The 27,594-nt window shown below is 47.3% G+C and overlaps 1 protein-coding gene across 1 annotated transcript in view; it reads left to right on the top strand.

Annotated features, from left to right (window-relative positions):
- Nucleotides 1-27,594, top strand: part of RSL24D1 (ribosomal L24 domain containing 1) — an 80,320-nt gene that overhangs the window by 29,437 nt on the left and 23,289 nt on the right. Inside the window, exons 2-4 of the mRNA XM_078684857.1 lie at nucleotides 1,005-1,118; nucleotides 7,764-7,836; nucleotides 20,053-20,116. Of these exons, the coding sequence (XP_078540983.1) occupies nucleotides 1,005-1,118; nucleotides 7,764-7,836; nucleotides 20,053-20,116 (251 nt within the window). The remainder of the gene's footprint in view (nucleotides 1-1,004; nucleotides 1,119-7,763; nucleotides 7,837-20,052; nucleotides 20,117-27,594) is intronic.

Here is a 27,594-nt window from a genome sequence, read left to right as displayed (position 1 = left end):
ATGGAATTCTGGAAGGGTCCCAAGCAAGCGAATCAGCGGTTGAGTGCATGGTGGAGTCGGAGAAATTGGTAGAATTGTGTTTTGTGCAAGTTGTATTCAGTTTGCAGTTGCTTGTAGGAATTCAGGGTAGTGCTCCGGATCACATCGCCGAGGGTTGATATCCTCACCAGGTTTCATCCCTGGAAACCCCCCGCGGCCACTGGACGGAGTTACTTTCCCTGCCATAATGTAGTTGCCCGAGTGAGCTTTCTGTGCCAACCCATCTGTCGGACTGTAGCCCGCCAGAGCAGTATTATTACTTTACCTGCTGGAGGCATAAAATCTAGGCGGGTAGCGCTATTCAAGAGGTGGAGGAGGTAGGTCCGCTCCATTGCCGCATGCTCAATCGCATATGCCAGGTCCGTAGGGAAGTTATACCACCATTCGTTTACCACAAGTACGGAAACCATATTTTTAAATCTCCAAACTACCCATTAACATTAAAACTTTGATTTTTGCATTGTACTTTATTTTGCTTGTGCATGAAATTTCATATTTTTTGTATTTGTTTAATTATACCTGTGTCTATTGTTCTGAGGTCCAAATTGTAGAAATTTCTAGTCATGGTCCCTGCCTTCCCCTAGTGGTTCTCTGGGAGGTTGGCAGAAGTCAGAAGGTGAGGTAGGAACTGTTGGTCTGAGATATCAGGCTCCTGAGTTACACCCCTCTGGCATCCAGCTGTGTCTCCATGTGCATTTGTTGTGTGCTGTCTGTGCATACGTGCCTCTGCAGTGGTTGGGTACCTATGTGTGTTGTCTGCGCATCCAATAATATTACATAACATATAACCATTATGATATAGAATACATCCACCTAAATAGTCCACACCTGTATGCTTCGCTACTGTTTACATTGCTAAGTGTCTATCATTTTAGGACAGTTAAGACTTAAAATGTGTTGGCTGAATTACTCTCTTATAAGGGCAGTTTAAGTCCAAATTTAAATGTTTGTGTGTGCCTTTTCAGATGTTCAGGTTTTGCAGATCAAAATGCCATAAGAACTTTAAAAAGAAGCGCAACCCCAGGAAGGTGAGATGGACCAAGGCCTTCCGAAAAGCTTCTGGCAAGGAGTTGACTGTGGTGAGAACCCAAAATTGTTCTTTTTGAAATAATTATCAAATGTCTTTAGATTTTTATTGTAACAGGCAATTTCTGGTTCAGTGTTGGATTAAAAGCAAGCAATGATCCAAGAATAAACTTAGCAGTCTGTAGCTCCTTTGTTTTTTTTCTGTTTTCTGGTATTAATCTGCTCGTTTTTAGGTCTCGCCTGTCGATGCGCATGCGCATCGAGCTTGCGAGCCTATTGCGGCTCAAACAACGTTTAACTACGAAGCAAGGAATCGTGGCGATTCCTTGCAGTGCCCGTGACTTTTAAGCTCAATGCGCATGTGCATTGAGCTTAAAAGCGCGTGCACAGCCGCCCGCATTCCTCCGACACCTTTGAAGTGAAGCTTAGCTTCACTTCAAAGGCCCGGCTTCTTCACACCCACATGCCGCTCTCGCTCTCCCCGCTCCGCTCCGCCCCCTCCCCTGCCCGGCCCGGCTTCTTCACACCCACATGCCGCTCTCGCTCTCCCCGCTCCGCCCCCTCCCCTGCCCGGCCCGGCTTCTTTACACCCACATGCCGCTCTCGCTCTCCCCGCTCCGCCCCCTCCCCTGCCCGCCGTGTGACCTCGGCTTACACTCACCCCTCCTTTCTCCCCTTTAGGCTGCTTTCGGATGCTTTGTTCGCAGCTTGTCATTTACTTTTGCATTGTGGGCGTATTATGATTCCTCATCAACATTCACTTGGATGAGTCAGAACATATTGGCCCTCAATATGGTAAACTTGAGCAATTATTGATTTAGCTGATCCAGTCCTTTTTCTGTTTGATTGTTTAACAGCACCACACCCATAATCTTTACTGTCCTAAATAGTCAGAAATCGTCAAGTAGAAGTGGGAGAAGGTCTGGTCTCAGTGGCGCAAATACAGAGGGAGTTGAGGTGCCTAAAAGTGTGTATTAAATGTATGGATGTATAATCGATCTTGCCTGTTTCATATACATCTAAAGTTGCCGCTCTGGCCATAAACTCTTGTAGCCGACCCTAGGGTCGCTCTTGGGGGTCGATGAATGTACTTGACATCCAACAAATGTTACACAAATTGACAACTGTATTGCATGCATGATTAACAATGAAAAGTATGTATTCAACTTGAGCTTGTTTTAATAAAAAAGATTTTGGGATTAAAGATCTTGCCCTAGCTTCTTGTATGCATGGTGGGGAAAGCTGTGATGAGTCCGGGGAACTAATGTGCATACTGGACCATGCAGTTTTGTTTTCCACCTTTAAAATGATTCTAATGTTTTAGGAGAGGACGCTTTGCAGTCTGGGACTAGTAGTTTCAGGTTTTACCATTACAAATAAGGCCATATACATCTCGCTAGGCAATCTCCTGTTCTTAAAGCATGGTGATGGTGCCATTGCACAGTTAAAAGTACTAAATAACAATAGCACGTTGCAGGGCTCCACTTAGTAGTTATTGAGCCGACTTCACTATTGGGGGTAACTGAATAACGAGAGAAAGCTGGGCGGATTTAAGCATCGTAGTTCATCCAGTCACAGACAGATGACCCGCGTCGTATATAACCGCCTCAGCCCGCCTTAACTATATTTTGTTTCAAACTGTAATTTATATTCTAGACCGGCCTGACTTGTAGGTCCTGATTAATGTAAAACCTGAAACTACATGTCCCACAATGCTTGTGCGTTGCTGAGACTAGAAGGCAGTGTCACATGGATGCATTTGGGCAAATCCTAGTAATTCCGTCGTTAATCTGCTTCAGCGCCACGATCCGGAAATAATGCGCTGCATTAATACAAATGCAGTGAGCAGTGTTAGCTTTTCTCGGCTCCTTTCCCCTCCCCCAGGTGCATATCCCACATTCCTGCAAAACAAAAGTTGCTATAGTTTCTAAAATCAACAGGCACCCTAAGTGTGTGTTCCCGTGCGTCCATGTAAATGTGTGATGGTATTGTAAATATGCAAAATATAGCTTTAGCAAATTATTACCTGCTTTATGTTCCTATTTAGAACAAAAATTCCTTTTTTATGTGAAAATAAATTCAGTTTTAGCAAACTAAAAGTGTTTGGAAGGTTAGTCTTGGTGTTTATGTATTCAAGGCTTTACAGCGACTCACTGGCACACGGCGCTGCTTGCAGTTAAGTTACTCTCCCGTATATCTTCCCCAAACACCTACCGCCCCTCACGGCTTGTTATTTAAGAGTAAGATTGTTCGTAATTGTGCCACTACACCCATTTTGTGAAAAAAAAACTCACTCCCTTACATAAAGAACAAAATGCTGCGCTGCAGGAAATAACTGATTACACTGATTACACGCCCAAAAGGACATTAAGCTGTCAACAGATATACAATCCAGAGCGAAACATAATACGAAAATAAACCGCAAAGCAAAATACGGGCTTTCCTACTCCGCTTACCCAGGCTCTTCCTAGGTGGCTTCCCCCTTTCATTTCACTGCGTTTCCATAGGCCTTTTTCAAATTTTTTCCTCTGGCTGTTTTCTCTCCCATCCCCCCCACTTTCTGTCGCTCCACACCCGTTTCCAAATATAATGTCCTGCTCCAACTGCTAATCCAGGAGGTGCCTGCCCCCCCGCAGCTCTCCAGTTTGCGCTTCAAGTCTGGGATCCAGTGTAGATCGATTCATAGAGCAGGACAGCCAGGGAAGTAATGCTGCCAGCAGCTACTTTTACCTACCTCACTTGGCCCTGCTGCCTCCTACCTATCTGCTCTACGTTCTATCTCAGGGGTCAACAGTGGACACTGCCAACACTCTAACAGCTGCCATTAATACATAAACAGTGAACAGTACCATCACAGCACTAACTAGGAGTGGCGTGCTACTGTAACCGCACAGCTGTGTCTACCGCAGTGATAACACACTAATAATGGGCACTAACAACACTACACGTTCACTGACAGCTGCCATTCCATATTGGGCGCAAGTATCCGCTTGCTTACTGTAATATGTTCTCTTAGCCTGGCATATTTCTTTGTGACCCGAGCTGGGTTGCTGCAGGTTGGCGTCTGCACTTTCCCCCAAATAGTTCCCATATGTACAATTAATAACACTCACTCACCCTCACTCACCCTCACTCACCCTCAAACCCTCACCCACACTCACCCTCACCCTCACCCTCACTCACCCTCACCCTCACCCTCACTCACCCTCACTCACCCTCAACCCCTCACCCTCACCCTCAACCCCTCACCCTCACTCACCCTCAACCCCTCACCCTCACTCACCCTCACTCACCCTCACTCACCCTCACTCACCCTCACCCACCCTCACCCACCCTCACCCTCAACCACCCTCACCCTCACTCACCCTCAACCCCTCACCCTCACTCACCCTCAACCCCTCACCCTCACTCACAACACATATTGTGTTACAATAGGTGTCACATTTGCGAAAGATAAAACTATCTAGAGATGTAGCATAACGACCAGAGCTGCCATATAAGTCACATAAATACAAAACATGTTGCATTCCAAATGCTATAGGTGTCACATTCGCAAAAGTTATAACTATTGGCATTGTAAATGACAAAGCCATCAATTTAGCAATTTTTAACGACCAGAGCTGCCATATAAGTCACATAAATACAAAACATGTTGCATTCCAAATGCTATAGGTGTCACATTCGCAAAAGTTATAACTATTGGCATTGTAAATGACAAAGCCATCAATTTAGCAATTTTAACAACGAAAAAATAAATAAATTGTCATTTACAAGACCAATAACTACAACTTTTCTAATGCGAAACCTATTGCATTCCAACCCCACTCACCCACGCAACGCCACTCTCACACGCAACGCCACTCTCACACGCAACGCCACTCTCACACGCAACGCCACTCTCACACGCAACGCCACTCTCACACGCCACTCATCCACGCAACGCCACTCATCCACGCAACGCCACTCATCCACGCAACGCCACTCATCCATTTGCAAAACGAAAAAAGTTAAACTCTTCTATTGCGAGACCTATTGCATTTTCAATGCTTGTTTATAATGTCAAACCCTACATGTGTCTCTAATGCTCACCAAACTGTAACTCAAATTAACAATGGCAGGCATTTTACTAAGAACTACATTCCCCATACATGGCAGATATTCGTTGTCTTTTTGCAGCTAGTTCATACTTTTAGATTTGAGGCATTGACCTCATGTACATTGCACGGTGTAGGGTCTAGCCCCCGTTAGCCAGTGATTGCTTCAGGTCAGCTGACATTTTACTAAGAACTACATTCCCCATACATAGCAGATATTCGTTGTCTTTTTGCAGCTAGTTCATACTTTTAGATTTATGAGGCATTGACCTCATGTACATTGCACGGTGTAGGGTCTAGCCCCCGTTAGCCAGTGATTGCTTCAGGTCAGCCCCATTTACCAGTTGCTTGAAGACCGTGCCATTCAAATCTTGGTTCGGTAGGAGGAATGTCGCTGTCTCTTTTCATGCCCAGGCTATTAGATGTGTTGTTCGGTCTGCTAGGTAGTGCTTCAACAACAGTGCATTTTTTTGGGGAGCAAACGCTGGCAGGGACTGTGTTGAATGCAGTAACCATCTTGAAAGGAAGAATTACCTCGCTATATGCAATACATTCTATTTCATTACCAAATGCTTACTTGAAGTATGATCTAAGTAAGTATGCATATGCGCTATAGTTTTTGCCGGTATTCTTTTTTAAACAGCCACTCATTTGTGAAAAACTGAACAAGCAAAATAAACTATTTTATTGGGGAAAAATGACGACCAATATTATGATTTATTTTCAAATGTTCCTTACACTTCTTTTGTGATAAAAGTTGGTGTTGGTTTCTTTATACCAATGCACCTTATCAAAATGGCTTCTGTGTTCCTCCAAATAAAACCCACAGCTATCGCAATACAGACTGTTCACTCACTCCCTTCCCCGATGGCGGTGAGAGCTCAAAGTGCTGCAACAATGTGGCAACCAACTACTCCGTTGTAGTTCCAGCAAAAAATACGAGGACACAATCCTTCCCCTATTTTATATTCGCTCATTCAATAACCTGGATGCCACAATGCAGGCTTACTACAATTGAATATTGAAACCAGCTTCTTTAAGATGCTTTCCGGCTTCTTGTTTTTTGTCTGTTAGGATATACCCCCTGTATTGTGAAGCTCTGGATTAAAAAAACTAGTAGCCACAGGCGGCTCCTCTGCTAAGGTGTTTAGAACCACATTGCTAATTTGCCAAGATTAATGGCAAGAAATGCTTGTTATAAATTGATTTAGACACCAAGTGTGCGTTTGCCTCTAAGGCTGACAATAAACCTGATCTCCAGGGAGGATTCACATGATCCCAGGCTCTGCCCGGCCTGATAAAACAGTATTATTATTTATTTTACAACAATATTTCGGTAAACAGTTGATGCCACATCCTTTTTCCTTAGGTGACGCCTTTTTCCTTAGGTGACGCCTATCATTCTCCTCCATTTGAATGTGCACTGCTTTTAAAATGCTGTTTTTTTAAGAGCAGCATCGATCAAAAACTGCTGAAGTCAACATTGTCTCGAAAAATTAGAAAAACTGCATTACATCCACAAGCTCCTCAATTTAAGTGATTTATTAAAGGGAGCCTGATGTGTGATTGCTTCACATGCTTCTTTTGGAGTTAAGTCTACATTTTCTACTTTTAAAAGTCAATTTAAACATGAGGAAATGTACGTTTTTTCCCTTTGCGTTTTTTCCTCAACATACAAGTAGGTGATCCAGGAGCCTCCATTGCCAAAGGCCACTCTGTTTCCTTTTTTAAACTTCACATTTCCAGTAAGATACTCCTACACTTACAGTAGTGGAGAATATATTACACCAAGGATAACCAAAACAAACCCCAAACAGTAATCAGACATCGGTGTTTATAGAATTATACCAGCATTGAGTTGCATGGCGGTACGTTCAGATACTAGATAACAATCAACCTGTTTATGTAAATAAGTAATTAATGAGCTCTCTGCCATTGGATTTTCTATACTTGAGGTAACTGAAATTGTGCAGGAGGAGAGGACCAAATTATGAAGCAGTGTTCACTAAATTATGCTCTGCAAAAGGTAAATTATGTAGCAGAACATGCCACATTTTGTGGTAGTATTACACGTGGTAACAATGGCTGTGCAAAATTTTCACCTTCTTATGAATGCAACACCTAAATACATCTAACAACGACTGAAAGGTAATCCGTTACCCCTTGCAAAGGGTCTGCAACTTTCCCAAAATATGTTTATTTTGATAAATTTCTTTTCGTTGGGTTTTTCCTATAGGAATACCTAGTGCTTTTTGACCGGCCACGGACAATGGTAGTGTGATTCACCCATCTCCTCGATCCTGAAATGCTGACATTACTTGTCGACAGTAGTCCTTATGTATTACCTCCAAGTTGCAATGCATTTGTACCCCCAAATATCTCCCACATTGTTTGCTCCATTGTTATGGAAACTCTGTATTAGTGGTACTCTGGGTTTAAATGGTATTTTCGGTTTCGCAGAAGACAGCCACTCTCACAGACACTGTTCTCTTAATTGAAAGTGTGCTTAAAAAGATGTTCTTGCACTCTTTGTAGGATGTGTGTATAAGTTGCTATTGGCGCAGCTTAAAGATGAACTGCTTTTTTTTCTTTCTTTTTATGCAGGACAACTCCCTGGAGTTTGAGAAACGCAGAAATGAACCAGTGAAATATCAGAGAGAGTTGTGGAGCAAGTCCGGTAACTGGTTCTTTTTTATTACTTTTAAAAACGTGAATATTGACCTGTTTTGTTTTTATAAATTAAAGTAATTAAACGTACAGGATTGCTCGTATAGTGTTTCTAATTTGTAGCCATGTCTCTAGTAAAAGCTATTTTTGCTGTTGCAATGTGAAGTATCACATTTTCTTTCAAAAGGATTTACGCAATCCGAATAAGTAAAATGTAAATGAGTAAATTTAGCTGCGTGTATTGCAGTTCTAAATCTACTGTGTGCGAGAAAAATGTATTTTGTTTCACCAACTTAGTGGCAGTGTAAATTGTTGTTGTACTGCTGTTTTTTTAAAATGTTTTTCTGATTTGTGAAATTTCGTTCTGTAAATAGATGATAGCCATGAGGTGCTGCTGATGCAAAGGACTATAAATTAACATTCTGTTGGTAAAATATTGAATGTGGTTTGAGAAACCTTTGGACGAGACTGGGAGTTCTTTGCTAACTTATTTATTTTATTTATCGTATTTATAGAGCACACTGTCACCTAACAGGTATTCTGGAGCTTAACTCTCCTGAATGGCTCTGCTGCCGAAATGCCTAGATCAGTTACTGATTACATGGGAATACCCAGGTTTTTAGGTTGAGGCTACCGACGCACTGCGTAAGCAGTGGGAGGAGCCGAAATGTTTCGTTGTGTAGTATGGGGGCCTGAACACGCCCCTCTTCTCCATTGGCTGGCCTCGTAAATGCTGGCCAGCCATTGGAGGAGAGGAGCGTCGCTCAGTTCAGGCCCCGCCTTGACGCGATTCGGGGACGTTTTTTCTCTTTTTTAAGCCCCGCCCCTTTTCTAGTGGTGGGCGTTACACCCCTCCCTCTCGCCGAGGTCCAAGTCTGACCTAAACACGTCCTTCAACCCAAAAAATTATGGCCGTTTCTCCGAGCCATTTGTGAATGACCTCGGAGAAACATGGTGGTGTGGAGCCTCCGCTCTTGCCTTCCGAGATCGTAAGGCAAGAGAGGAGCGCTCCACACCACCATGTTTCTCCGAGGTCATTCACAAATGGCTCGGAGAAACGCCCGTCATTTGGGGGGGGGGGGGGGGGGGAGCTGGCGTCACAGCTGTCTGCACTCACCCCCCCCACCCCACCCACCTCCTTGCCGTTCTTAATCTAGGATGCGGTGGCAGGCAGCTTGTTCTCCGACTTGTGCCGTGATAAAAACGCACCCCTGGCTCAGGTAGAGTGGCTTCCCCCGCCCCGAGATGTCTCGCAGGGAGCCCCGATCTCCCCAGAGAGCCACCTGTCTCCCTCAGAAAACCTCCAGCCTCCCCAAGTCTCGCACCAGGCGTCTCTCTAAAAATAGGGAATGTCTTATAGCCACAGCTGCAGACTTGGGAGCTTTGTGTCTCGGCGTCGACTCAAGATCCTGTGATTCTGGGCAACTCACCTAATCTTGTGCATAGAAGCAAAACAATTGGTGCTCATGCAAAACGCTCCAATGCCCTTGGACTGAGTTCGCTCTACATAAAAATGCAAAAAAAAAAAAAAATATTCAAATGTACTCGTCACAAAATGATGTCACTGTAAGAAGGGTTATTTTACTGCACATTTTGCGAAATGTGGGGGGGTGGCTGGCGTCACTGCTGTCTGCACTCCCCCCATACCCACCCCTCGCCTCGCCGTTCTTAATCTAGGATGCGGTGGCAGGCAGCTTGTTCTCCGACTTGTGCCGTGATAAAAACACACCCCTGGCTCAGGTAGAGTGGCTTCCCCGCCCGAGATGTCTCGCAGGGAGCCCCGATCTCCCCAGAGAGCCCCCTGTCTCCCTCAGAAAACCTCCAGCCTCCCCAAGTCTCGCACCAGGCGTCTCTCTAAAAATAGGGAATGTCTTATAGCCACAGCTGCAGACTTGGGAGCTTTGTGTCTCGGCGTCGACTCAAGATCCTGTGATTCTGGGCAACTCACCGAATCTCCTCATGCATAGAAGCAAAACAATTAGTGCTCATGCAAAACGCTCCAATGCCCTTGGACTGAGTTCGCTCTACAAAAAAATCTTCAAATGTACTCGTCACAAAATGATGTCACTATATTAAGGGTTATTTTACTGCACATTTTGCGAAATCACTCAATTCACTGATAACAGGGTACCTGGCTAATTCGACGTGTTTTATGCGTTAAATACATTATATAATGTATGTAATACATTCTTTAAAATCAGTTTCCCCCAAAACGGATTTTTTTTAAATCATGGTTTTGAGGAAAAAACTCATTAGATTACAATTTCTCCTAGCGACCCACCACCGTCTGGAAATAAATGGCTAACGCTGTAATCTGAAGTAATGTGTCCTTGGACGAAAACATTATGCAAATGAGCCTCAGATGCCGTTTCACGAACGCCCCCCTCTGCACCCGCACAGACAATCACCTCATGGTTTAGCGCTTACAAAGCTGTGCCTGGGTAGGACTGCTCAGCGGGCGAATGCATGTGCCGCAGACACCTGTATTCAGCACAGTGCAATGGCTTGACACCCAGCGGTGCCTGCTGAGCAGTCCATCCTTTGAATGTTGGTGAGGCATATACAGAGGGAGAATGCGGATGGAAAAGAACCTGCAATGGTCGGATGAAGAGAGAAAAGCTAGGATATGGAAGAAAGAGGCCTGAGGGGGAATCAAGACTAGGCAGCCCTGGTAATGAACAACCCCTACATCACAGGGAGCCCCGATCACCCCAGAGAGCCCATTGTCTCCCTCAAAGACGCCAGCCTCCCCAAGTCTCGCACCAGGAGTCTACCTAAACATAGGGAATGTCTTATAGCCACAGCTGCAGACTTGGGAGCTTCGAGTCTCGGTGTCGACTCAGCATCCTGTGATTCTGGGCAACTCACCTAATCTACAAGCAAAATAATTGGTGCTCATGCAAAAACGCTCCAATGCCCTTGGACTGAGTTCGCTCTACATATTTTTTTTTTTTTAAACATTCTTCAAATGTACTCATTACAAAATGATGTCACTGTCATAAGGGTTATTTTACTGCAGATTTTGCCAAATCACCGAATTCACCGATAACGGTGCCTGGCTAATTCGACATGTTTTGATTTTTTTTTTATAGTGGTTTTGAGGAAAAGATGACAAGTTTCTCTCCTAGCGACCCACCAAAACGTTGCATATATGATACAATTAACGGATAGCATAGGTCATAGGACTAAGAGTTGGTCCCTGTATTTTCTTTGCAAAAAAAAAACACGAATGTTTATAAATAGATGCTTCAATAACCTTATTTTGTTGCGATGAACGATAAAAAAGAACGCAGCAAAATTATGTTTAGAATTTACCTTCCAGTAAATCCGTTCACGTTTTATGTTAAAATAAACGTTTGCTGCTGACATCTACTTTTATCTGAGGGTAACAAATAGAATTTTCACAAAACTAATTTAGCCTTTCGGCTTTTAAGGTGAGTTAATTCTCTTCCATTAAATTGAGTGCTATTTCTTAGGGCAATTGCCGAGCAGGAAGCAGTGGATACCAGAGGCCTGCAAAGGGCTCAAGATGCGCGCTCGGTGTGTGTATATAAAGTAATATATACGGTAATCCGATTACACGTCACATCACTCATCTCTCCAAATAAGGCCCAAGTAATCCCGCTCTACTGGCAGTAAACAAGTCAAAGACATTGAGGAGACCCGATTCATCACAATTTTATTACGTTTTATTAAGTTCTGCTTTTTCAGCTCAATTCAGTCATTTCCTTGTCTCCACTCCCTGAAAAAGTCCCACAGTTATTAAAAATACCATGCAACGTAGCGCTGCATGAAAATACTGGGTGCTGCGCCGAGCAATCGGGAGAGAATTGTGCAGCGTTGTACTTACTAATATTATTTTAAAATGCGGTGTTAGCGCAACACTAAAGAAATATGCCGCGTCACCAAGGGCAGAGAGTAGTGTCTTCCATCAGATTTAAACTCGAGGCGCTCCCTCCAGGGCAAATGTTTACAAAAGGGGGAGTGACACACAAGGCAGATATTACACCTTGTGCATGCAAAGGTCACTGAGATTCAGCGGGTCCTCTATCTGTCCCCGGTTTCATGTCATGCCAGAAGAGCCCATGTAGGCACAGCATCAATTCCAGCATTTCTTCATCCCACATCCCTCACTTCTGGTTCTTCATTCTGCATCCCTCACTCCTAGTTCCTTTTGCCGCATCCCTCACTCCTAGTTCCTCATTCCGCATCCCTCACTCCTAGTTCCTCATTCCGCATCCCTCACTCCTAGTTCCTCATTCCGCATCCCTCACTCCTAGTTCCTCATTCCGCATCCCTCACTCCTAGTTCCTCATTCCGCATCCCTCACCCTAGTTCCTCATTCCGCATCCCTCACTCCTACTTCCTCATGCCGCATCCCTCATTCATTGGTCCTCATGCCGCATCCCTCACTCCTAGTTCCTCATTCCGCATCCCTCACTTCTGGTTCCTCATTCCGCATCCCTCACTTCTGGTTCCTCAATCCGCATCCCTCACTTCTGATTCTTCATTCCACATCCATCATTCTTTGGACCTCACTCCGCATCCCTCACTTCTAGTTCCTCATTCCACATCCATCATTCCTTGGTCTTCATTCCACATCCCTCACTTCTGGTTCTTCATTCCACTTCCCTCATTCTTTGGTCCTCATTCCGCATCCCTCACTCCTAGTTCCTCATTCCGCATCCCTCACTCCTAGTTCCTCATTCCGCATCCCTCACTCCTAGTTCCTCATTCCGCATCCCTCACTCCTAGTTCCTCATTCCGCATCCCTCATTCCTTGGTCTTCATTCCACTTCCCTCATTCTTTGGTCCTCATTCCGCATCCCTCACTCCTAGTTCCTCATTTCGCATCCCTCACTCCTAGTTCCTCATTCCGCATCCCTCACTCCTAGGTCCTCATTCCGCATCCCTCACTCCTAGGTCCTCATTCCGCATCCCTCACGCCTAGGTCCTCATTCCGCATCCCTCACTCCTAGTTCCTTATCCCTCACTCCTAGTTCCTCATTCCGCATCCCTCACTCCTAGTTCCTCATGCCGCATCCCTCACTCCTAGTTCCTCATGCCGCATCCCTCACTCCTAGTTCCTCATGCCGCATCCCTCACTCCTAGTTCCTCATGCCGCATCCCTCACTCCTAGTTCCTCATGCCGCATCCCTCACTCCTAGTTCCTCATGCCGCATCCCTCACTCCTAGTTCCTCATGCCGCATCCCTCACTCCTAGTTCCTCATGCCGCATCCCTCACTCCTAGTTCCTCATTCCGCATCCCTCACTCCTAGTTCCTCATTCCGCATCCCTCACTCCTAGTTCCTCATTCCGCATCCCTCACTCCTAGTTCCTCATTCCGCATCCCTCACTCCTAGTTCCTCATGCCGCATCCCTCACTCCTAGTTCCTCATGCCGCATCCCTCACTCCTAGTTTCTCATTCCGCATCCCTCACTCTTAGTTTCTCATTCCGCATCCCTCACTCTTAGTTTCTCATTCCGCATCCCTCACTCCTAGTTCCTTATCCCTCACTCCTAGTTTCTCATTCCGCATCCCTCACTCTTAGTTTCTCATTCCGCATCCCTCACTCCTAGTTCCTCATTCCGCATCCCTCACTCCTAGTTCCACATGCCGCATCCCTCACTCCTAGTTCCTCATGCCGCATCCCTCACTCCTAGTTCCTCATTCCGCATCCCTCACTCCTAGTTCCTCATTCCGCATCCCTCACTCCTAGTTCCTCATTCCGCATCCCTCACTCCTAGTTCCTCATTCCGCACCCCTCACTCCTAGTTCCTCATTCCGCACCCCTCACTCCTAGTTCCTCATTCCGCACCCCTCACTCCTAGTTCCTCATTCCGCACCCCTCACTCCTAGTTCCTCATTCCGCACCCCTCACTCCTAGTTCCTCATTCCGCATCCCTCACTCCTAGTTCCTCATTCCGCATCCCTCATTCCTTGGTCTTCATTCCACATCCCTCACTCCTAGTTCCTCATTCCGCACCCCTCATTCCTTGGTCTTCATTCCACTTCCCTCATTCTTTGGTCCTCATTCCGCATCCCTCACTCCTAGTTCCTCATTTCGCATCCCTCACTCCTAGTTCCTCATTCCGCATCCCTCACTCCTAGGTCCTCATTCCGCATCCCTCACTCCTAGGTCCTCATTCCGCATCCCTCACGCCTAGGTCCTCATTCCGCATCCCTCACTCCTAGTTCCTTATCCCTCACTCCTAGTTCCTCATTCCGCATCCCTCACTCCTAGTTCCTCATGCCGCATCCCTCACTCCTAGTTCCTCATGCCGCATCCCTCACTCCTAGTTCCTCATGCCGCATCCCTCACTCCTAGTTCCTCATGCCGCATCCCTCACTCCTAGTTCCTCATGCCGCATCCCTCACTCCTAGTTCCTCATGCCGCATCCCTCACTCCTAGTTCCTCATGCCGCATCCCTCACTCCTAGTTCCTCATGCCGCATCCCTCACTCCTAGTTCCTCATTCCGCATCCCTCACTCCTAGTTCCTCATTCCGCATCCCTCACTCCTAGTTCCTCATTCCGCATCCCTCACTCCTAGTTCCTCATTCCGCATCCCTCACTCCTAGTTCCTCATGCCGCATCCCTCACTCCTAGTTCCTCATGCCGCATCCCTCACTCCTAGTTTCTCATTCCGCATCCCTCACTCTTAGTTTCTCATTCCGCATCCCTCACTCCTAGTTCCTTATCCCTCACTCCTAGTTCCTCATTCCGCATCCCTCACTCCTAGTTCCTCATTCCGCATCCCTCACTCCTAGTTCCTCATGCCGCATCCCTCACTCCTAGTTCCTCATGCCGCATCCCTCACTCCTAGTTCCTCATTCCGCATCCCTCACTCCTAGTTCCTCATTCCGCATCCCTCACTCCTAGTTCCTCATTCCGCACCCCTCACTCCTAGTTCCTCATTCCGCACCCCTCACTCCTAGTTCCTCATTCCGCACCCCTCACTCCTAGTTCCTCATTCCGCACCCCTCACTCCTAGTTCCTCATTCCGCACCCCTCACTCCTAGTTCCTCATTCCGCACCCCTCACTCCTAGTTCCTCATTCCGCACCCCTCACTCCTAGTTCCTCATTCCGCATCCCTCACTCCTAGTTCCTCATTCCGCATCCCTCATTCCTTGGTCTGCATTCCACATCCCTCACTCCTAGTTACTCATTCCGCATCCCTCACTTCTGGTTCTTCATTCCACTTCCCTCATTCTTTGGTCCTCATTCCGCATCCCTCACTCTTAGTTCCTCATTCCGCATCCCTCACTCTTAGTTCCTCATTCCGCATCCCTCACTCCTAGTTCCTCATTCCGCATCCCTCACTCCTAGTTCCTCATTCCGCATCCCTCACTCCTAGTTCCTCATTCCGCATCCCTCACTCCTAGTTCCTCATTCCGCATCCCTCACTCCTAGTTCCTCATTCCGCATCCCTCACTCCTAGTTCCTCATTCCGCATCCCTCACTCCTAGTTCCTCATTCCGCATCCCTCACTCCTAGTTCCTCATTCCGCATCCCTCACTCCTAGTTCCTCATTCCGCATCCCTCACTCCTAGTTCCTCATTCCGCATCCCTCACTCCTAGTTCCTCATTCCGCATCCCTCACTCCTAGTTCCTCATTCCGCATCCCTCACTCCTAGTTCCTCATTCCGCATCCCTCACTCCTAGTTCCTCATTCCGCATCCCTCACTCCTAGTTCCTCATTCCGCATCCCTCACTCCTAGTTCCTCATTCCGCACCCCTCACTCCTAGTTCCTCATTCCGCACCCCTCACTCCTAGTTCCTCATTCCGCACCCCTCACTCCTAGTTCCTCATTCCGCATCCCTCACTCCTAGTTCCGCATCCCTCACTCCTAGTTCCTCATTCCGCATCCCTCATTCCTTGGTCTGCATTCCACATCCCTCACTCCTAGTTACTCATTCCGCATCCCTCACTTCTGGTTCTTCATTCCACTTCCCTCATTCTTTGGTCCTCATTCCGCATCCCTCACTCTTAGTTCCTCATTCCGCATCCCTCACTCTTAGTTCCTCATTCCGCATCCCTCACTCTTAGTTCCTCATTCCGCATCCCTCACTCTTAGTTCCTCATTCCGCATCCCTCACTCTTAGTTCCTCATTCCGCATCCCTCACTCTTAGTTCCTCATTCCGCATCCCTCACTCTTAGTTCCTCATTCCGCATCCCTCACTCTTAGTTCCTCATTCCGCATCCCTCACTCCTAGTTCCTCATCCCTCACTCCTAGTTCCTCATTCCGCATCCCTCACTCTTAGTTCCTCATTCCGCATCCCTCACTCTTAGTTCCTCATTCCGCATCCCTCACTCTTAGTTCCTCATTCCGCATCCCTCACTCCTAGTTCCTCATTCCGCATCCCTCACTCCTAGTTCCTCATGCCGCATCCCTCATTCCTTGTTCCTCATTCCGCATCCCTCACTCCTAGTTTCTTTTGCTTCCATCCTCCTTGGGGTGAGACTGCCTCTTTTTTTTTTTTTTTTTTTTTTTAGGTCAATTTGCCATGTAGGTGGGGCAGGCGGTTGCAAACTCACAAAGCACCTGGGAATACGTTTCTGTATCTGGGGGGAGCTGCCCTTGTTATTTCTTGCCTCTGTGCCCTGCTGCTGTTCGTTTTTTTCTTGCCTCTGTGTGTGTGGCTCTGTGTGTGTGTGGCTCTGTGTGTGTGTGGCTCTGTGTGTGTGTGTGGCTCTGTGTGTGTGTGTGGCTCTGTGTGTGTGTGTGGCTCTGTGTGTGTGTGTGGCTCTGTGTGTGTGTGTGTGTGGCTCTGTGTGTGTGTGGCTCTGTGTGTGTGTGGCTCTGTGTGTGTGTGTGGCTCTGTGTGTGTGTGTGTGGCTCTGTGTGTGTGTGGCTCTGTGTGTGTGTGGCTCTGTGTGTGTGTGGCTCTGTGTGTGTGTGGCTCTGTGTGTGTGACTCTGTGTGAGGGTGGCACTGTGTGTGTGTGTGTGTGGCTCTGTGTGTGGGTGGCTCTATGTGAATGACTGTGGGTGGCTCTGTGTGTGTGGCTCTGTATGTGTGTTTGGGTGGCTTTGTGTGTGGCTCTGTGTGTGGGTGCAAATGCAATAGGTCTCGCATTTGCGAGAGATTAAGCTATTGGCGTTGTAAATGACAATGCCCTTTATTTATGTTTTAAAAACAAAAACAGAAATAAAAAATGTCATGAGCCATGCCAATAGCTCTAACTTTAACAATGCCGAGACAATTGCATTGTAAATGCTTGTTAATGCACCGATTCTCGGTTCAAGCGGCCATGGGATGGAACTCCCTCCCACGCACCCTCAGACTGGAATCCAGTTACCTGGTTTTTCGCAAAAAACTGAAAACGCACCTATTCCCGAAATAAATGTCCCTCCTCCCTTCCCTTCCCTCAATGGATATCAGCCTTTTTACAGCGCGGGGATGCCCTTGGGTCACCAGGCGCTATACAAATCGCTAAATAAATAAATAAAATAAATGCGTGCCTGCAACCCATTGTCAGTTGTGTTTCTCAACAAAGCAAGTAATTTGTTCCAAAGCTGAGCCGCCTTGACAGCAAGAGTTCGTCCTCCCTGGCGTATGTTCCAGAATTTCAGAACGTATAGAAGATTGTAAAGGTTGATGAACGTAGGTTCCTCCTAGGGACATATCTGCTAAGTTTCTTTTGCAGTGGTTTAGGGCTTTTTACCCTGAAACGCTTTAAAGATTATGCTAAGTGATTTAACAGCAATGTTAGTATTGTGGCTGGTGCTTGCATTCTGTATAGCCTATTTATTAAATAGTCTGGTAGTTCTATCAGCAGAGCATTGCAGTAATCGAGCCTGCTTAGAACAGTACTCTGCACTCTTAGTGCTCTATCCTGGTTGATTAAGATCGGCGAAGTGAAAAGTAGGTAGCTGCTATTTTATTGACATGGCTCTCCATAGACCACTTATTGGCAAGGGTAACCCCCAGATTACGAACAGTCTGTCGCTTATAGTCCTCATTCGTTGTCAGTGGCCAAAAATCATTTGGGAAGTTTCATGTCGACTTTACTGGCTGAACAGAGAACCTATGTTTTGTTCCCATTACATTTTAAGGAATTGTTGCTTAGCCAGTTGACTAGGTTTTTCAGGCAATTGTGAAAAGAGTCCAATGCTTATGGCTTACTGCTTTCTAAAGACAATATCAATTGCATGGTATCTGCATAGTTGACAAGCCAGGATTATAAATGTGGGATTGTCATCAGAGGCCTCATATAGATATTAAAGAAAATCTGACTAAGCAGTGGCAGCATTTGATGGACTCCATTCTCTATTGTTTTCAAATCAGAGCGTTGTGGGGGTAGAGATACCGCTTTACATCTATGTATCAGGTAGAACTTATCCACATCAGTGATGATCCGTCAACTCCACTCTTTACTAATCCTGACAGTAGTGTTTTGTGATTAACCCTGTCACAAGGAGCTGGCAGATCAAGTAGTATCAGAACTGCCGATTGAGCACTAGCCTAAATCATCTGGAGTTCATCCATTGCCAGTTACAGTGCTGATTCAGTACCATGTGCTGGTCCAAAGCACAACTGCTGCTCCTCTAGTAGGTTATGATCTTCCAGATGTGTTGACAGTCTTTTGCTTACACACCACAGGGTCCGCAGTAGGGTTTAATAGGGGAGTAACTATTGCTTTTTTTCAAACCTGGGGAACAAGGGCCTATACAAATGATTGATTACAAATCTTTAATAGCAGGGAGAATAGCTCCTCGTTCAGAGTTTTCTACATTCTAGGCAGTAGAGCATTTAATGGGGAGCCTGATGCTTTAGACATTGTGATTGCTCGAAAGCCATACGCGGTCAAGCTTATTGAGGTGACTGCCACGACTGTACTGGAAACATTCAGCCCTGACAGATCAATCCTTAAAATCTTGTTTCCTGTAACCAATAGGTTTTCTTAAAAGATGTGGTCTGTCATTGGGCGAATATTTTCAATTCCCCTTATGAGCTTTTTAGTCTTATCCTTAAAAAAACCCAGCTAGATCATTACAGAGTGCTTCAGATTGCTCAATCACTTATCTAATATATGGGCTTTGATAGTTCTCGCATGTCAAATATCTTTTTTGAAATATTTGCAGCTTCTAGGATTGTTGTGGCATAGTGATTAGCTTTTGCCTTGTATACCTTTTTTTCTATATTTATTTAAGGTACTTCTTAGTAATTGTTTGTCCTCTTCCAAGTAGGATCAGTTCCATTTTCTTTCTTACCTTTTACATACTATTTTAGTTGCTTTTAGCAGTTTTGTGTACCAAGGTGCTGAAGGCCTTTGCCGGGTTTTACCGTTTTTAATAGGTACTTCTTCATCTATTGTCTCTAAATGTTATCGTATAACGCAACTTATTTTTCATCCGCTAGCTTCAAAGTATCAAAACTTGTTACCAGTTCAAATACCTTCCCTTGTATTTGCCTATTTAATTTCTGCCAGACTCCGCCCCTCCTTATCTTGGCAGATTCCTCGTTCTTGGTTTTAAGTTCTTTTCCCTTTATGTGAAAAGCCATTAGTGAATGGACAGTCCAATGCATGGGTATAATGGCCTCAATTGAGATTAGATCATCTGATGAGAAAATAAGATCTAGAGTGTGCCTGTCCTGGTGAGTAGTGCCTTGAACAAGTTGTCGCAGCCCCAATATTTAGCAAGATCCTTTCAGTTCGTTACATTAATGCGATAATTCCCCCTCCGCCCACGTATTAGTCACCCAGAATGATAAAATGTGTATAAGAGCCATGTTTGCGACAAGCTCCATAAAGGATTATATATGCCCCTTTGGCCAGTAGCATAGAATTCCAGATAAGATGCAACTTTTTCCTGTTTTTGGCGAAAAGCCCATTAATCTGGGCCTGCCAATTCATCGAAGTTTAAGATGGTAAAATTCAAAATTTCCTTTAAAATGAATCTCCCACCAACTCCCTTTCCTGGCTTTCCATGGTATATGCAGGGCTTTAAGCCCGAAGGAGACACCCATCCCAAATCTATTGCGTAGCCCTTTGAGGCCCAAGTTTCTGTCACACAAAAAAACCTGTATTTTAAATGTTGTGGTTATATTTTATTTAGTATGGTTGCGATTCCAGTTTGTAGTTGTGATCTCTGTCGTTTGAATAACTGGTAACACTGCTTGCATTTATTGTACAAACTTCGAATGATGTAGGTAAAATGAAAATTATGAATCTAACTGTAAACATTTGTTTTTTTGTTGTTGTTATTTTTTTAAGTTGAGGCAATGAGACGAGTTGAAGAGATTAAACAGAAGCGCCAGGCTCGGTTTATCATGAACAGGTGAGTCTGATGCATAGCGTTTGTTCTAATATTTAACTTTTTATTAACCTAGCTTAAAATATTTGTGAAATATGGTATTCAAGAAAATAATCTTAAACCGCAACGTTTTGATACTGAAATGCATTATTTTATGAATGTTTTTTGCGTTTATGCCCTTGCCCTTTAATCAACTTCAAAGATAATTATTCTCATACGTTTGCTCGAGCATGGACATTTATTTGGGCTGTTTAAAAATCAAGGTATCAGTGATTTAAAATACTCTAGACCAAATCATATAAAAATAACCTAAAAGTGTAACTAGACAAGCTGCACACTAGAGCATGGTTCCTTTTTTTGAGGGGGGGGGGCATATGCATAAACCAGTACCTTTCTCTGGTCTAACAAAAATAATATGCATATATCTTGTAGGCATCCAAGTCATCATTGAATATTTTGTGCTGCACTTGTTTTGCGAGAGACCTATGTTTTGGACACCCGATGACTATGCCATAACGCTGCATGTGGGGCGGATAACAGATAACGAATAGTTTTCTTACCTGTCGGTGTAGTTTTGCAGCTTGAAGATCTTTCTGGATTCACTATGCTGTGCATTATTCCGCGGTCTTGTGGTTGGGTCCGGATTCGTAGTCTTTTCTTTGTTTTTTTTTTTTTTTTTCTTTGCCCAGGTGGGCGTCGGCGTCACACCCCCTTTGGGTGTATTTCCGGTGACGTCGGCATGCTTCCTGCGGAAGCTCCCACTCTTGGGCGCCATCTTCGGGTTCTTTTTTTCCGTGTTTCTTTCGTTTCCGAAGTAATGGCAATGTTCTTCTTAGTTTGTATTTACCGCTTTGTATTTTCAAAGTCTATTCTTTAGTTAACCACCTCTTCTCTCTCCAGCCTCATCTTTCTGGCGGAGGCGGGTGGGTTCGCTAGTGAATCCAGAAAGATCTTCAAGCTGCAAAACTACACCGACAGGTAAGAAAACTATTCGTTTTGCAGCGTGAATCTTTCTGGATTCACTATGCTGTGCATAGATTTTGTAGCGGTTTCTCATCTCTGTGGCGGCTGGGTGGAAGATGAGCGTTGGGTGTTGAATATGTGCTGTAGCACCTTCTGTCCCACTTGAGCTTCCTTGTTCATTTGTATGTCCACACAGTAGTGCTTCGTGAACGTGTGCACCGAAGCCCATGTTGCCGCCAGGCATATGTCCTCTATGGGTGTGTTAGCCAGGAAGGCTATTGTAGCGCCCTTCTTCCTGGTGGAGTGGGCACGTGTCCCCTCAGCCAGTTCCTGTCCTGCCCGTTTGTGGCAGAGTTGGATTGTTTGTGCGATCCATCGTGCAATGGTCCTTTTGGTTACTGCTTTGCCCATGAAGCTGTTTGCGAAGGACACAAAAAACTGTTTCGTTTTCCTGTGCCCCTTTGTCCTTTCAATGTAGTGCATGACTGCCCTTCTGGCGTCCAGGGTGTGCAGAGCTCTCTCTGCGCTGGTTGTGGGTTTTTGGAAAAAACTCGGTATCTGTATAGACTGGTTCATGTGAAAATTGGATACCACCTTCGGCATGAAGTGTGGGTCAGTCCTCATCACAACTCTATCGTTGTGTATTTGTATGTATGGTTCTTGTAGCGTCAGCGCTTGAAGCTCGCTTACTCTGCGTAAGGACGTTATCGCAACCAGGAAGGCTGTTTTCATAGTTAGCATCTTTAGGGAGGCCTTGTGAAGTGGTTCAAAGGGCTCTTTCATGAGTTCCGTTAGGACTGTGTTCAAGTTCCATGCAGGTGGCGGCACCCGCTTGGGTGGTGCGATCCTTTTCGCTCCTTCTAGGAATCTCTTCACCACCTGTGATGTGAAGAAGCTCCTGCACGTTTCTCCCCTTGTGTAGGCTACTATCGCTGCCAAGTGAACTCTTAACGAGGATGAGCTAAGGTTCTTCTCCAGTAAGTGCGTCAGGTACCTTAGCACTGTGGAGTCCCTCTTCATCTTATTGTGGAGTCTTTCCTGTCTGCACCATATTGTGAATCTTTTCCATTTCGCAACGTAGCACTTTCGAGTGCTGGGCCTTCGTGCCTCCCGAAGTACCCTCAGGGTGCTTTCTGGTAGTCTCAAATGTGCGAACTCTATGTCCTCAGGAGCCACGCTACTAGGCTCATGCTCTCTGGCTCTGGATGCAGTACCTCTCCGTTCTGCATGGACAGTAGATCTTTCCTCCTGCTGAATCTGTGGGGTGCACACTGTGTCATCTCCATGATCTGCGAGTACCAGGTCTGCCTCGCCCACTGCGGTGCGACCAGTATCAGTGTCATGTTGCTCGCTCTGCACTTGCTCAGTACTCTGTGCATCAGTGGTATCGGGGGAAAGGCGTAGGCAAATGTCCTTGACCAATCTATCCATAGGGCATTCCCCAGTGTCCCCTCCTCGGGCTGCCTGGATGCGAAGTTTTGGCATTTTGCATTCTGGCGTGTGGCAAACAGGTCCACCGATGGTGTCCCCCACCTGTCGAACAGGTATCTTGTCTCCTGAGCATTGAGCTCCCACTCGTGGGATGCCGATGTCTGCCTGCTGAGCCAATCGGCTTGTATGTTGTCCTTCCCTGGTAGGTGTATGGCTAGCAGGTCTATCTTGAGAGGGATGGCCCATCTCCATATCTCCTGCGCCAGCGTTGAAAGCGGTGCGGACTGTGTGCCCCCCTGCTTGTTGATGTAGAACATCGCAGTGGTGTTGTCTGTTTGTATCAATACCTTGTGCTTGTACAGTCTTGTTTGAAAGGCCTTCAGTGCAAGGAAGATTGTCTTCAATTCTAAGTAATTGATGTGCTTTGTGGCATCCGTCGGTGTCCACAGTCCCCTCACCTTGAGCTCCTCCATGTGAGCGCCCCATCCCTTCAGGGATGCGTCTGTGGTGATGGTCACTGTTGGCGTTGGGGGCGTTAGAGGCTTTCCCCTTGCTATGTTCTCCATGGTCCACCATGTCATCTCCTTCTGCACTGCGTGCGTTACAACCACTAGATCCTCCCAACTGCCTGTAGCTTGTGACCATTGCTCCTGTAGCCATTCTTGAATGGGTCTCATGTGGAGTCGTACATTCGGTACCAGGTGGATGCATGATGCCATCATCCCCATGATCTTGCTCGCCGTCCTCACTGTCCGAGCTTGTCCCTTCCGGTAGAGGCGAGTTTCCTTCACCAGCGCCCTCGCCCTCTTCTCGCTGGGGAACACCTTGCCCTGTAAGGTGTTGATCTGTGCTCCCAGGAAGATCTTCACTTGTTCCGGCTCCATTGATGATTTCTTCCAATGGATGGAGAACCCCAGGTTTATGAGCGTGCTGGTCACTGTATGTGCGTGCAGCTTGCATTTCTGGTATGAGTTTGCTTTCACCAGCCAGTCGTCCAGGTAAGGGTATACATGTATTCCCTGCCTTCTTAGGTGCGCTGCGACTGCTGCGAGGCACTTTGTGAAAACTCTTGGTGCCGATTTTAGACCGAAGGCCAGTGTCGTGAACTGGTAGTGGCTTTCTCCGACGGTGAACCTGAGCATGTGCTTGTGCTTCCTGTTCATTGGGATGTGCAGGTATGCGTCTTTGAGGTCTATAGTGACCATGAAGTCCCCGGTCTGCAACTGTGGGAGCACCTCTTGCAGGGAGGTCATTTTGAATTTTTGCGTTCTTATGAATTTGTTCACGAACCGTAAATCGAGAATGGGCCTCATTGTCTCGTCTACTTTTGGTACCAGGAAGTATGTTGAGTATACTCCTGTGTTTCTTTCCTTGAAGGGTACCCTTTCTATGGCCTGCTTCTGCAGGAGTTCTTTTGCTTCTTCCTGAAGGCACTGCAGCTGCTTGCTTGCTAGCGGCTTTCTTCTTGGTTTTCTGCTTGTTGGCCTCGCCTCCAACTCTATGCAGTATCCGAATTGGATAATGTTGAGGATCCATTTGTCTGATGTGATTCCTCTCCACTCCTGGAGGTGGAATCTTAATCTTCCTCCCACTGGTGTCCTGTGGTCGTAGGTGTCTAGTTTGTCTTGACCCATCTGTACGTGCTGCCCCCTGGGATCTTTTTTGTGGGTGGGCACACGGATTTTTTTGAAGTCACTTGGAGGTGGGCTGCTGGCCCCCTCTTCTATTTTGTCCCCGTCCATTTCTCCCTCGAAAGGACTGGCCTCTTTGTTGGTACTGCCAGGGCTGTTTCTGATGGCCCTGCTGACCCTGCGAGTCTGCCTGGTGCGTTTGCTGGAAAGCCTGGTGTGATGTACCTGGCTGGTTTCCGCCTCTTCCGCCGGGCCTCCGTGACGGGGTGCCCCTCTTGTTCCCTCTGAACTGCAATGCTCCCATGGATCTTGCTGTTTCGTTATCCTTCTTAAGTTGGCTGAGTTGCTCATCAACTGTTTGTCCGAAAAGCGTACTGCCGTTGAATGGTGTGTTCAGGATGCTGTGTTGCACCTCCGGTTTGAAACCGGATATCCTGAGCCAGGCGTGTCTCCTTTCCGTGACGCCCTTCATCATGAGCCTGCTGGCGGTGTCTGCCCCATCCAGGGCCGTCTTAAGGCAAGAATTTGCAGCATTCTTCCCCTCTTCAATTAGCTTTTCGGCTTTCTGCTTGGCATCCTGGGGCAAGTCCTTCACCAACTGCCCCAGTCCCTCCATGATTTGGTACATGTGTCTGTTTACCAGGGCGTTGGAATTAGCCATGCGCCAGTGGGTCGCGGCATTCCGTTCGATCCTTCTGCCCACCAGATCCATCCTTTTGCTCTCTTTATCCGGTGGCGGGCCCGAGGTAGTGGGTACGTTAGCCCTCCTCCTTGCTGTGGCCGTGATAATGGAGTCTGCGGAGACCGTGCCCTGAATGTAGGCCGGGTCCTTTGCGGCATGCTTGTACTTCTTCTCAGTTCTGGGAGTTACTGCCTTGTATGTTGCGGGCTCCCTGAAAGCTTCCTTCCCCTGAGCCAAGACGCTCTCGAGCATCGGGAGGAACTGGCTCCTCGTTTGTGTTGGGAGCAATGTTTCCAGAAGGAAGTCTGCTTTCTGCTTCTCTTCGTCGAGCTTGAGCTTGAAAGCTGCTGCGGCAGATTGTATCACCGCGTTGTAGGCCCCGATGTCGTCCGGCGGCGAGGGCCTCGAGGGGTAGGTGTCGACCACCTCCTCCGGGCTGTCGGTGTCGACATCGATGTAATCTACCTCCTGAAGGTCATAGGGCGCCGACTCTGTGTCTGTCCTGCCCTCATCTTCCTCCCCATAGCTGTAGCTCTCGTGGGGATTCTCGTACTCCTCCTGGTCGTCGAACACCTCGACGTCCTGGTCTTGCTCGGTGACTTCGGCGACCTCTTCTTCTTCCTCCTCGACCGCCTCCAGCACTGGTGGCTTGGTCTTGTGAGGGATCGTGAAGGCCTTCATCCTTGCGTCGAAATCTTTTTTCCGCTGCATGAAGTTCTCCATTTCTGCCTCGAGGCGCCTTCTTTTCTTTTCCATCTCGGCCGCGTGTTCCGCGTCGGATGGTTCCGCCGCTCTCTTCGACGGATGGCTCGTCGCCGTGCCTCTCGGAGTCGAAGTTTTCGACGTCGAACCGGATATCGGGTCTCTGGTCGTCGTCGACAGTTTCGGGTCTTTCTCCCTCGTCGATCGATCCTTTTCGGGGACGATTTTCGACGTCTTCTGCTGATCAGCAGCTCTCGGCGCCGGGGACTCCTTCTCTGAGGATCCGCTGGGCCTGGGAGTAGTCGCGGACGCCGCCTTTTTTGGCGTCGGCGCTTTCGGGGTCTTGCCCTCGATTTTTCGAGACTCAGAGTCTCTCGGGTTCTTGGGGGCCGAAGAGTCTCCTACCTTGTCAGAAGTCTTCGTGTAATCGGTCTCTACGACCGTGTAGCTGTCGTCTTCGGCGGCAGCGTTGTCTTCTTCCTCGGAGGACATCCCCAGCTCGTAGAGCGACGGGGTCGGGGCCTTCCCCTGCAGGGCGGCGTGTGCTACCCTCTGCCTCTCTCTCACACGAAGGGTCTTCGGGGTGAAGGCGGAACAGGCGTTGCAGTCTCCGCTTTCGTGGTCCACCGGTAGGCAAAGGTTGCATACCGGGTGCTGGTCCTTCTGCGCGTACTTGTGGTGGCAGTTACGGCAGAACTTGAACGGCGTGTTGTCCATCCTCGAGCGTCCAGGGCCTCTCTGGTCGCGTGTTCGTCGACGGTCGTCGAAGATCTGGATGGAAAACGCCTTATCTTTGCTTGTCTTTCGTCGGTGAAGTCCCCTGGAGTCTTCAGATGACTTCTCCTCGTCTTTTCTGTATTTTCTTTCTTCTTTCTCCAAAAATGTCTGGAGCCCAAACGGGAACGATCCAGACCCGACCGCGGAAAAAAAGAATCTGAAGATGGCGCCCAAGAGTGGGAGCTTCCGCAGGAAGCATGCCGACGTCACCGGAAATACACCCAAAGGGGGTGTGACGCCGACGCCCACCTGGGCAAAGAAAAAAAAAAAAAAAAACAAAGAAAAGACTACGAATCCGGACCCAACCACAAGACCGCGGAATAATGCACAGCATAGTGAATCCAGAAAGATTCACGCTGCAAAACAGATATACACCGCATGTAACATCAGAGCGTTTATGAGGTTGTTAAACTATAACCGATGGTTATGAAGTTCCAAGTGTCCATTCTCCTCTGATTAATTTTGTATAGCAATGGGAACTGAATGGATCCCGATTCCTCCTCCCTACCTGCTGATTATTCTATTTATATTATCCATCATGGGTGGACACATACACTCCTTCAGGATTAATAGCCTAAATGGCATTGATATAGCCTAATTTATTGGTAGAAGAGCCTAATGATATTAGACTTATATGTGGTGCAAGATCCAACTTACAGAATGGCGATGACTCGCTCTCTCACTGACTCGCTCTCTCGCTGTCACTGACTCGCTCTCTCGCTGTCACTGACTCGCTCTCTCGCTGTCACTGACTCGCTCTCTCGCTGTCACTGACTCGCTCTCTCGCTGTCACTGACTCGCTCTCTCGCTGTCACTGACTCGCTCTCTCGCTGTCACCGACTCGCTCTCTCGCTGTCACTGACTCCCTCTCGCTGTCACTGACTCCCTCTCGCTGTCACTGACTCCCTCTCGCTGTCACTGACTCGCTCTCGCTGTCACTGACTCGCTCTCGCTGTCACTGACTCGCTCTCGCTGTCACTGACTCGCTCTCGCTGTCACTGACTCGCTCTCGCTGTCACTGACTCGCTCTCGCTGTCACTGACTCGCTCTCGCTGTCACTGACTCGCTCTCGCTGACTGTCGCTCTCGCTGACTGTGTCGCTCTCGCTGACTCTGTCGCTCTCGCTGACTCTGTCGCTCTCACGCGCTCTCTCTCACGGGCGGACTCGCGCGCTCTCTCTCTCTCACGGGCGGACTCGCGCGCTCTCTCTCTCTCACGGGCGGACTCGCGCGCTCTCTCTCTCACGGGCGGACTCGCGCTCTCTCTCTCTCTCTCGGGCGGACTCGCGCGCTCTCTCTCTCACGGGCGGACTCGCG

The sequence above is a fragment of the Lissotriton helveticus genome, chromosome 3_2, assembly GCF_964261635.1.
Source record: "Lissotriton helveticus chromosome 3_2, aLisHel1.1, whole genome shotgun sequence".
Lineage (NCBI taxonomy): Eukaryota > Metazoa > Chordata > Amphibia > Caudata > Salamandridae > Lissotriton > Lissotriton helveticus.
Note: the sequence above shows the minus strand (reverse complement) of the source record. Positions and strands in the feature narration are given on the sequence as shown.